General features: G+C 39.3%; 1 protein-coding gene across 1 annotated transcript; it reads left to right on the top strand.

Moving 5' to 3' along the window:
- The first annotated feature begins 8,230 nt into the window (after positions 1–8,230).
- LOC143848662 (7-deoxyloganetin glucosyltransferase-like) lies at positions 8,231–12,045 on the top strand. Its single transcript, XM_077357655.1, has 2 exons — positions 8,231–8,805; positions 10,941–12,045. Exons 1-2 carry the CDS (start codon positions 8,298–8,300, stop codon positions 11,873–11,875), a joined length of 1,443 nt encoding a protein of 480 aa, XP_077213770.1. The 5' UTR covers positions 8,231–8,297; the 3' UTR covers positions 11,876–12,045.

The raw sequence follows: 12,045 nt of genomic DNA on the forward strand, positions 1-12,045 counted from the left end.
TTACAGAATTTTGAACTAATTGGGCTCCTCTGCCAGTTAGCATCCACCGGGTGATTGAGCCCAGTCCCTTAAATTCCGTTATAGTTCACAATAACTACAATTCAACAACAAACTTTAATACAAGAGACAAACATCAACACCATTCAATAGAAGTTCCTGCAAACTTTGAGCTCCATTACCATTACCGTTCTAAGCAAATGCCCCGATGATCAAATTCCAAACGTTATAAATCTCCAGTGACCATGTCACCGAAAACACAAGACCCGTTTTCCAGATCACCCAATGAGAGAACTCCAAACAAAGACGTCGAACTCTAAACCCCTCTCAATTATACTACAAGGGATCTGTTGAAGGGTCCTCAATTCATCGCAGGCTCGTAGAATTGAAAAAAAAAGTGAACATATTAAGAATTTATGACTCACCCCTTCTCTACGCATTAGGATAAAACGAGTCTCCAAGCGATCAACAATTAAAATTAATTTGTATAAGCTGAAATCACTGTAGTCCGAGAAACAACCTTACGTTATGACATTTTAACAAACAGCTGGTGTACTTTCTCTATCAGACCAAACTTTGTACATATTCATGAGATTGTTGATTATAAAGGATTTTGGTATGGGAACCCATACGATAAACGGTGTTAATGGACGAGTTTGACTTGTTCAATTGCTCTGAACTTTTTTTTTTTGATAGGTCAATTGCTCCGAACTTCGCATAAATATCGGATGTTTACATGTTTATGGTTTGATGGATTTCAAGAGAGATTTTGAAATTTTGTTTCTTTGTGGAGAGAAAGAGGGTCAAGAGAGAGGAAACAAGGGTTAGAGACATGTGAGAGAGATGGAATAGGGGGCATTTTCGTCGTTTCAGCACTAGTCTTTTGTTGTAACTTAGAACCACTTTTAACCGGTCACAAGGGAAACGGGGTGTCCGCAGAATAAACTCAACTCAACTCAACAAAGCCTTTGTCCCAAGCTAGTTGGGGTCGGATACATGAATCCTTTAGAAAAAAAAAATTCATGAAGAAAAATTCATGAGTTGTCATCCACAAGTCCTTAGGTTAATTTAAAACATTATAAATGCAAGTATCTCACTATCTATTAATGGGAAAACTTAGATAACCATGGAGATTATTTAAAACTTTATAGATGTAAGGTTTGTTTAACTTATAAGTGAAATACTTTATCAATATAAATTTCATTCTATCTTTTAAATTTTCACTAGGGCTCCTGTCTTTTGGGCGTAAATCGGGGGCGAATTTAATTTACGCCCATCTTTTTAATTAAAATGGGTGTAATGTTTCTCTTACCATCTTTTTAAGTCGAAAGATTTTCCTACCTCTCAAATTTAGAAGCTACATCAATCAATACAATAGTTTGAGTGAGAATATAAGAGTATGTATATGAACCTAATTAATTATATATGATATGGTGATTGGCCCTAAAGGCAAGCTAAAGAATTTATTGTCAGACAACATTTTCTCAGTTATGTCCCTAATAATTTTTGCATGTGATCTTAACTTGAAAATATGTCTGCCTTCTATCCCCCTCTCTCTCCCTCTCTCAATGGTAATTGTGCTAAAGAACTTCTATGGTGTAAGAGACCAGCGCCTTCTTCAAAGGGCAAGATCAATGTTTCCTATATGACTACATGTATTAAACTATGGGATATATTGATTTCATTTTGGTGAAGGGATAGGGGGCATCTAACCTTGAACATTACAGGTTGAAACCCTCACATAGTAACAAAATACTTAAAAACTATTGGGTGATGGGTTTTAGATTTCAAAAGAGAATAGTGATTTGTCTTTCATCCCCTATGTCTCAAAGGGTTGCAACTAGTAAGTGGAGACAGAGGAATCTTTTAACTAGCTGCCTCAAAATGAAAGCATCATACTGAAGATTTATTAGTTTTCAATCCCTATTTTCCCGAATCCATGTTATTCTTCCACGCAGAGCGTGGGTTTTGTCGTGAAAACCCCTGCCAAGTCTTGTTTTTCTTCAAAACCCATCTATGGCTTTGAAGGGTTTCTAAGTCTCCTACACTTGTTTCCTTTCTTTAATTGAAGAACACCATTTCTGTTGAAGAATAATAATGCCCTCATTTGAAACCAATTTGAGTCCTGTAATCAGTATGGACTCATGATCAGATCAAAAATTCCAAAATAAACAGGGTCTAAATGTAAATTTGAGTCCAACATCCAAAACAAACAGGGCCTTAGTGTATATTTATTAGAGGGATTATAGAATGGTTGAAATAATTTTACTCTGGCCCACAAATCATAGAGGTGGTGTTTATCATTTGGGGAATTATGAATGATCTAAACTCAAAAAATGTCACCCAATTGAATGGATGGATGCAATTGGGTGACATGCACCAACGGTTCAGATCCTTAAACGATGGCTCCCACCCATATTTTTGTTGGTCCAATAAAAATGTTGTAGTGGTTGAATGTTCAAATTGCCCCACCCTTCCATAAATAGACATCCAACGTATATGCCATACACCAGTCCATTCTACACATTTTTAAGACATATGAGCTGGATCTTGTCAAAAGACTTATGATCTGTACATCATTTTGTGTTGGGAGGCCCACATGGACATGGTGGCATGGATTTCGATGACATAGTGTATTGGATAGATAGCCGTTGCTACATGAACATGCCTGGTTATAAGCAAGCCGCAGCGAAACCAACGTAGACAGACTCCAAATCTATAGACAAAACAATAAAAAAAGAAAGTCTCCCTCTTATCTGTCTAATCGAAACTCGTGATCTATTCACCAGGAACCAGCAAAGAAAGCTTGTTCACGCACTCACCCTCCATTATAAACTCCCCCCACCATCGCCCTCTTTCACATCCCCTTTAAATCAAACATCCTCCTCTCTTCATCTCTTCAAAATTCTTCTCTCAAAACAACCATTTTTCTCACTCTCCTCCTCCTTCTAAAGCTTCCTACAACTATGTTTTGGGGCTAGAAAGCTAACCTCTCTTTATCAACCACCACCTATGGTTCTAACCTACCACAAGGGTGCTCCTCCTGTCTCCCAATGGTGGAAAATCGTTGGCCACCACAAAGAATACCCATATCTCGTTATGTTTCTGGGTCGGAAACTCGTTATGTCCGTTTCACCAGCCCATATACGGACCCAGTGTCCGCCTTTAGTATGTGGGCTTGGATGGGCTGGAACGGTGACCAACTCGCTTCGGTACCACTGGAGGGGTGCTTCGGTACATACCACTGGAGTGTAGAAGAATCGTAGAACAAATCCCAACATGCGACATGACGTGACATGAGAGGGTAGTTTTGCTATCGTATTTGGACACACATATTTTTGCCTATCCGTCCAAGACCATGTCAATCTCAGTAGTTGTTTATTACACTATACACTATTATACGGTGTATAGTATATTAAATCTACGGTTGAACCTAGAATGACTAAATTTTTTAATTTTCAAAAAAAAAAAAACCTAGAAAGACTCAAAATATTACACCCCTCAAGATCTGCGCCTTGATAGTGTAGCGTGCTATACACTGATTAGTGGTATACATACTTTATACACCTAATTCAACTTTTCTAATCATTCGTTTTATTTTCATGTTGTTTCTGGGGGTGTAAATGGATATTTGAAAATTCGATTATCGTCCACAGCTGAATCCGTTTAAAGCGAATATTATCCGGATTCGTTTCAAGCGGATATTATCCGAATCCGTTTATGAGATATTCGACTCTTAGCAGATGTGAATCTGGTAAATGGTATATCCGATCCGTTTAACATCCGAATCCGAGAAGTAAATCATTTTTATTTATTATTAATAATATCATTAATATTTATTTTTGGTGATGACACACTATCTTTTGTTTCTAAAAGAAAAATGAATTTTCTTTAAAAAAAAAACAAAAGCAAAAAGTATTTTGGGTAGGAAATGAAGTAATCTCTCATTTTAAGGGAATTCTTGGAGTTCGACATAGCTTCTTTATGAAGCAACAAATGTGAGTTGTAGGATGAAAGAGATAAATGGATGATGATGATTGAAAGAAGATGTCATAGTTTCTAGAGAATTCTAGAGCAAAAAGGCTATAGTTGTTGATGGTAAATGGACGGCTCTGATCAATTTTCCAACTTAAGGTTATATAAAAACCCAAATGCAATTAAAAGTGGGGACTTCTAAGGTTTGCAAGGAGAAGCAAGAGAGATGAGAAAAGGAGGAGACTGAGACATCATCTTCGGCATTCCTTGGTGCCTCTAACCCTACCAAAATCCACCGCCGCGTCTCTCCACCTTCTCACAACCACCTCCATCACCGCCAGTCACCTCCATCTTTAACCCAATCCCCATCTCCATCCCCATTTCTCTTCATCTTCCACAATCAACACTCCTACTTCCCATGTTCAAAATAGCCCAAACGCATTGTATCATATACATAAAAAAAAAAAACCCCCAAAGACTACTACCAACACAATCATTCATCCCCACCGCCTCTCTCTTTCTACCTTTGTTTTAAAAGGAAGAAGAGGATCCCATATATTTTAGGGTTTGAGAGTTAATTTTGTGAAGAGAAGATAGAGGTCTGGTTTTAGGGTTTGGAAAATTTATTCGAGGAGTAAGAAGGAGAAGAAAGATAAAGTGCTGCAATAAAATGTTCGAATTTACCGGATACGGATAATATCTGAATTCGAACAATATCCGACGGATACGAATTCGGTAATAGATATTAAATATCCGTCAAATTCGAATCCAAATTCGGATAGTGCATATTGTAATCGAATTAGGATATAGTCATATCCGATTCGAATTCGATCCGTTTACACCCCTAGTTGTTTCTAACATGATCTGAACTATTGATTTGTGGTGGGTCTGACATGGGCTCCAATGGGATAAAAGACCGTAGGAAATTAAGCAAAAAGATTGATTTTTGTTAATAAAACCTACCCTATCAACAACAAACTTGTACTGAAAAGTGTCTTGTCTACGGCCAAAATCGGACACCGCATCACACCTTTTGTTCCATCGCTCTATGGCGTCCCAATCTGTGGTACAAAGTGAACAAATAAATAAATAAATAAATGTAGAGATACATGTAAATAATGTATATATACAAACTTAAAATCTCTTGACCCTTGAATGAAAAACTAGATCTTCACAAGTGAACTTGAACATTCTTAATTACTTGTCGAATTCGCGATATTGTCCGTGACAGTAGTTGCGTCGAAGGTTTCTCCGCAAAATAAATAAATGTAGAGATACATGTAAATAATGTATATATACAAACTTAAAATCTCTTGACCCTTGAATGAAAAACTAGATCTTCACAAGTGAACTTGAACATTCTTAATTACTTGTCGAATTCGCGATATTGTCAGTGACAGTAGTTGCGTCGAAGGTTTCTCCGCAAAATAAATAAATGTAGAGATACATGTAAATAATGTATATATACAAACTTAAAATCTCTTGACCCTTGAATGAAAAACTAGATCTTCACAAGTGAACTTGAACATTCTTAATTACTTGTCGAATTCGCGATATTGTCAGTGACAGTAGTTGCGTCGAAGGTTTCTCCGCAGTTTTACTCCTCCCAATCATATTCTGCCACTGACATATTTCTCTAAACCAAAAGAAAAAGCTAACTTTTCGTCCGTCAAATGACAATTGTACCCCTTGCCTAATTTCAATCCAAAATACCCACGCTAGGGCTGCAAATGAACCGAGCCGGATCACGAACATGTTTGGGTTCGGCTCATTAAAAGCTCGGCTCGGGCTCATTTGTTTACTAAATGAGCCGAACCCGAGCCAAACAATTAGGCTCGTCAAATAAACGAGCTGAACTCGAGCTTTGTATAGTTCGGCTTGGAAAAGCTCGTGAACTTTTAGGCTCGGTTCAAATATAGGGTTTGGGGTTTCTCCTCTCGCGCATGGCGACCTCGAGGGTGGCTATGCTGATTTCTCCGCTCACGAGTCACGAGCTCCATCCTTCTCCTTGACCTCAGTCTTCTGGTTCATTATTTTTCTCGTCACGAAATCCATTTTCTGCTTTTTTTTTTCTCTTGAAGCTGTATAAAATTTCTAGGGTTTTGCAAGAAAAACTAGAAGTTGCATTGCTTTTGTTTTTGTTTGCTTTGTGAGAAACACTTGAAGTTGGATTGCTTTGCAAGAAGATGGGTTTACTGGTTAGGGTTTCAATGAAGAAAAACCAGAAGTTGGATTGTCTTCTTCTGATTAGGGTTTCAATGAAGAAGATAGGGTTTACTGGTTTTGTTTCTTTGTTTGTTTGTATTAGGGTTTCAACTCAAATGATAGAGTTTAAGTTTTTCTTTCAAAAATTGATTTTTGATTTTGATGTTTTTGATAGATTTTCTATTCTTCCCCTTTGAAGGATTTCCGATTTGAAGAAAAAAACCCTTATACTGCAGACAAGCCGAGCCGAGCCCAAACTTCAAAATGAGCTTAAGCTCGGTTCGTTCCATTTGGAGAGTCCCATAGTATTAAGCTTGTCAGGAACCCAAGCCGAACTCGAACAACCCAAAGCTCGACTCGTTTGCAGCCGTGTCATCATTCTCACAGCACTTTCTACGTAACAGTAGGGTGTAAAAAGACTAAAATACTCTTAATCATAGAATTCAATGACAAACAGAGGATTCTGCTTTTGCATGTAAAGTATTTTATAATTTCTACACAACAAGTGGAATACTACCTGAGAAAAACCACTAGGTGTGGGCTCCAGTTTGGTTCATATTTGGTAAGGCCTATGTCAGATATTTCCATCACCCTTTCCAGCATTTCTATATCATTTTTTGTTTTGTCTTTTGTGGAAATAGTATTTCTCATCTAAATTAATACATATTTGCCGTTGAATCTGGACCGTTGGATGTAAATGACTCGACATTATCGAGCGGATAGATAGGATCATACAGTCTGGCATGATTTTTGAGTCATAGGAGGTCAAAGATGAGGACCACACTAGACGTACTGACTGAATTTGGGACCTGCAATGTGTAAGTGATTGTGTTTCATTCTAATACAATAATAGGTCACATGTTAATATGCCCCTCTTCCTTTCAGATTGTGACAACCCATTAACGGACAGACAGACTCAAAATTAAGACCACGTTCGTTTTAGATTTTGATACCTGTTTATGGGCCTCGACCGATTATTGTGACACAATAATCGACAACCGATTGTGGCCCCAAAACCGACAAATGGACTCAACATTAACATTAATGTTGAGTCCATTTGTCGACCCGACCCGACCAGACCCGAGATTTATCATGGGCAGGGCCGGGTTTGGGAATCGTGGGTTTTCCGGAAAAAAACCCGAACCGACCCAAGCCGAGATATTTCTCTGGTAGGATTGGGTTCTTCAAAACCCAACCCACCCGAGATGGTGGGTTCCACCCATCAAATCTTTTGATATCTCATCCAATGCTAAAAGACAACAAGCAAGGGTGTGTATAACAAGACACCGGTATGTGGATATAATTTCCCTTTGGTTTTAAAACCCACAACGAGGTGGGTTTCAAGTATTTAAAATGTGTCTTTATCTACCTCCGTCTCGGAACAAACTTGGTCCCAAAGAAGAGCTTTTACATGGCCCATTACTTGTTAATGGAAGCAAGGAAAGAACAGCTGGTAACCAACACATGGAGTAATTTTTCACAGTGAAAAAACGACAACGGTTTTCATTGGAGTAATGAATAGCTTATATGTGCAAGATGGTCTAGAAATAAGTTCGCTTCATTGTTTGTTGAAGAAGAAAAAGAACATATGCTTCCACCAAAGAAACCCACCTTCAATCAAGAAAAACTGTTGGAAGTGTTACAATCCTTCAATCCATTTGGAGTTCTACTACAGAGTCTTTAATCGAGAAATACAATAAAAAGGCATAGGCTTATGAGTCGTGAAAGGTTCTAGTCAAGTTATGTTACATGTTTTTCTCACTGTTTATGTCAAACCAGTGCATATGAAAGAGCAGTCCCTGAATATTTCCTGATTTTCTGCCCTAAAAAATAGGAAAACTGGAAAGGACACCGGTAACTTTTTCAATAGGGTTTCCACCGGATTTAATCTGACCCACAGAATTTATCGGACGGTGCTGAATACTCGACGAAGCCATTTAAGCATGTGTGACTTGTGAGAATGTTTGGTTTGACTGGTGTGAGTAACGACCTACTTATTTTGTCCCGTTTTTACAACCACCATCCATCCACCATCTAGGTATAATTCTTTTTATAAATCATGTAGTTCTATAAATCATATAGTTCACATCTAGACTCCAATCCTAAAGGGAAAAGAAAACATGGCTGAAATCATCCAAAAGCCCCACGTTCTCTGCCTTCCATATCCTGCCCAAAGCCATATCAACACCATGATGCTCATCGCAAAGCTACTCCATTCAAGAGGCTTCCACGTAACCTTCGTTAATACCGAGTTCAACCATCGACGTCTTGTTAAGTCGGGCGCCATCGATCCGACGGTCCAGATCGATGGGTTTCTATTCGAGACCATCACAGATGGTTTACATACACCAGATATGGATGCGATGCAAAGTGTTCCGGAGCTTACTGATTCACTAACCAGAAATTGCTTGGCTCCACTTAGACAGCTTATATCAAGGCATAGTGAAGAAAGTGTTGGGGGTCGGATTTTCACTTGCTTAGTCCGAGATGTGGGCATGGGTTTTGCTCAAGAGGTTGCAGATGAGCTGGGCATTCCTGATGTCTCGTTGTGCACGACGAGTGCTTGTACTTGGATGGGAAATTTTCATTGCGATGAGCTTATCAGAAGAGGCTACACCCCCTTCAAAGGTATCTCTCTTATCTTGGTTCTCCATTGTTTCTTTCTCACATACTTGAAATATGTTACATGCTCCATTGTTTTGATAGATTCATTCATCTTTATTTTAAACTTTGAATAGAGCATTTTGAAGGCTCAATTTTGCAGTGTACTGCTGAACTCCATGGTTCCGCCAAAAAGACCATGATGTAGAACTAGTGGGTTAGAAGTTCTAGCACAGCGGGAAGCACAGAGAACGAGTCGGGGTTGATCATCATCGACCACTGATTGGGTAGACCTTCGAATCCAATGAAAAGAGGTCCTCTTACAAAAATTAATAGCTAATGCCATGCTTTGGGTATAGGAGGTTAGGCCTACCCTATTAAAACAAAACATGAGGTATAAAGAAAAAAATTTCCAATAAATTGTTTCCTCGGAAAGAAAGCGAATTACAGTGGAAAGAAACATGTCTAGGAAATCTGCTGACAAGTGAGCCTATTGGCTGCTCTCACATGCAAGAGCCCATCCGCAAAATTCCGTCTATGATGGACGGTACCAAATCCCCCTTTTCATTTGCACTTAGATTTTTATCTTGCTTGATTTTATTGGGAGAATTGTTCTTTTGTTATAATTTCTTAATTAAGTTTTCATAAGGGCAAAGTTTTTCCCCTCTTGGATTGCCACATCACCTGGGCCTCATATTCTTTTTCATTTGGTTTACACCTCATGTACAGCTTAGGTGGTGCCCCCTATTTTACACCTCATGCGTGGGTGGGGCCCAGCATTTTATGCATGGGTAGCCACCATTTTACACTTATCTGTTTGGCCCATCATCTCCACCAGACCCATGCATATTGTGGGGCCCTTTATTTTACATGTCATGCTATGATGAGTTGGCCGGGCTGAACATTAATTTTGTAACGACATGCCAAGCACGGAAGGGACCCGCCATTTTCCACCTCATGTTTTGACGTAGTGAGCACATCTCCACCCAATCCCATCCATAGGGTGGGGCCCACCATTTTACAGCTCGAAGTGGCCACTATTTTACACCTCATGTTTTTCCGGGTGGGGCCTACCAATTTACACTTTGTTTATATGGGTGGAGCCCACCATCTCTACCCAAACCCAGTGGGGTCCACCATTTTACCTCTAAGGTTGTTCTAGGGTGAGTCCCACCAACTGTACCCGAACCTATGCATTAGGGTGGGACCCACCATTTTAAACCTCATGTTTGATAGGGTGGGGACCTTACACCTAGGTGTGCAACTTAGGTCGGGCGGGTCGGGTTTTAAGAAACCCTACCCTACCCGAGAATTATCTCTGTCGAGTTGGGTATAATTTTTTACGGGAAAACCCGAGATTCATAAACCCGACCCTACGCATGATAGTTTCTCGGTTTGGGTCGGGTATTATTTTTTACGGGAAAACCAGAGATTCATAAACCCGACCCTACCCATGATAGTTTCTCGGGTTGGGTCGGGTTGGGCTGGGTTTTCATTTTTTAGCGTAGGATAGTGACTAATTTTAAAGATTGTAGAGAAAAAAGCAAATCTTTACACCAAAAATCTCTAAATGTATACCATCAAGTGTATATATTTAAGGACACCATATTTTCACATGACACGATCACCTCAATGAAAACAATTGTATCAATATATTGGAAAACAATTTTCTATGTTATTCAAGAGATATTTAAGAAAGTCATATGACACCCATATGAGTTGGGTCGGATTTCAGGTTATTTTCTTTAAACCCGGTCCTACCCAAGATTGAGTCGGGTTTTCCAATTTAAAACCCGACCCTACCCAAGACCCATGATTTCTAAACCCGACCCTACCCAAGACCCATGATTTCTAAACCCGACCCATGTCATTTTCAGGCCGGGTCGATGCAAGTCGGGTAAAACCCAACCCAAGCTGCAGCCCTACTTACACCAATGCATAGCATGGGCCTGGAATACTAGTCTCATATATATGGTTTGGGATCCTCCAATGGGACGAACTTTGAGCCATGACAAGTATTAATGGCGATAATATTGCTATGAGTTGAAATCAAGTTTTGTGCTTCAGGATCTACTTGTAGTTATGTTAATCTTTTGTTCTAATCTTTTTGTTGAATTAACATTCTTGCTGATGCAAATTAACAATTCTCATATGCTTTACAGATGCTAGTTGGTTTACCAATGGATATCTAGACACTCCCATCGATTGGATACCAGCAATGCCGGATATTCGTTTAAAGGATCTGCCCACTTTTATAAGAACAACAGACCCCAACGACATAATGCTCAATTTTTGCATTAGAGAAGTTAAGAGGTCACTGAAGTCTTCGGCTATCATTTTTCATACATTCGATGAATTAGAACATGATGTTATTGATGCCATCAAATGCATGTTTACGCGGAGACCTTACACTGTTGGTCCATTGCCGATGATCCATCAACGCCTATCGGAGAGTAGGTTGGATTTGAGTGAGTCCAATCTGTGGAAAGAAGAGAAAGGATGTGTAGAATGGTTAGACAATAGAGACCCCAGTTCGGTAATATATGTGAGCTTCGGAAGTATCACGGTTCTAACGCACGAGCAGCTAAATGAATTTGCTTGGGGGCTTGCAAATAGCAAACATCCCTTTTTGTGGGTCATTAGGCCTGATCTTGTCACTGGTGAGTCCGCGGTTTTGGCACCTGAGTTCATTGGGGAAACCAAAGAAAGGGGTTTGCTTACAAGTTGGTGCCCACAAAAGGAAGTGCTTGCTCATCCTTCAGTTGGGGGGTTTCTAACACACTGCGGTTGGAATTCGACTTTGGAGAGTATTTATAATGGGATTCCCATGTTATGTTGGCCTTTCTTTGCAGACCAACAGTTGAATTGTCGGTACATCTGCAATGTTTGGGGAATTGGCATGGAGATTGATAATGATGTAACGAGAGTTGAAGTTGAAGGTTTAGTGAGGGAGTTGATGGAAGGGGACAAGGGGAAGGAGATGAGGAAGAAGGCAATTGAATGGAAGGAGAGTGCTAGAAAGGCTACAGAACCTGGAGGATCTTCTTACACTGATTTTGATAGGCTGGTCAATGACTTGCTCGTGATGAAAAGGTAGTTGTTTGCTTTGGATGCATATGCTTTGCTCTCAACAGTTTTAAGACTATTGTGTTCTTATTAACATATATTTTATTCTAGTTATCTATAATAAATGCATTACCTGCATTATGTTCTATTGGTTATGTTAATTAGAACCGTCACCTTTACTATATGGTAAACATTCGCATG

Source organism: Tasmannia lanceolata, unplaced genomic scaffold, assembly GCF_043159265.1.
Source record: "Tasmannia lanceolata isolate RefF3 unplaced genomic scaffold, GAP_Taslan_0.1 ptg000016l, whole genome shotgun sequence".
NCBI classification, from domain to species: domain Eukaryota; kingdom Viridiplantae; phylum Streptophyta; class Magnoliopsida; order Canellales; family Winteraceae; genus Tasmannia; species Tasmannia lanceolata.

Bases quoted from the DNA above. Each gene is read 5' to 3' on its own strand.
- LOC143848662 (XM_077357655.1), top strand. From the start codon at position 8,298: ATGGCTGAAATCATCCAAAAGCCCCACGTTCTCTGCCTTCCATATCCT. The intron at 8,806-10,940 runs GTATCTCTCTTA...TATGCTTTACAG, and splicing joins AGGCTACACCCCCTTCAAAG to ATGCTAGTTGGTTTACCAAT.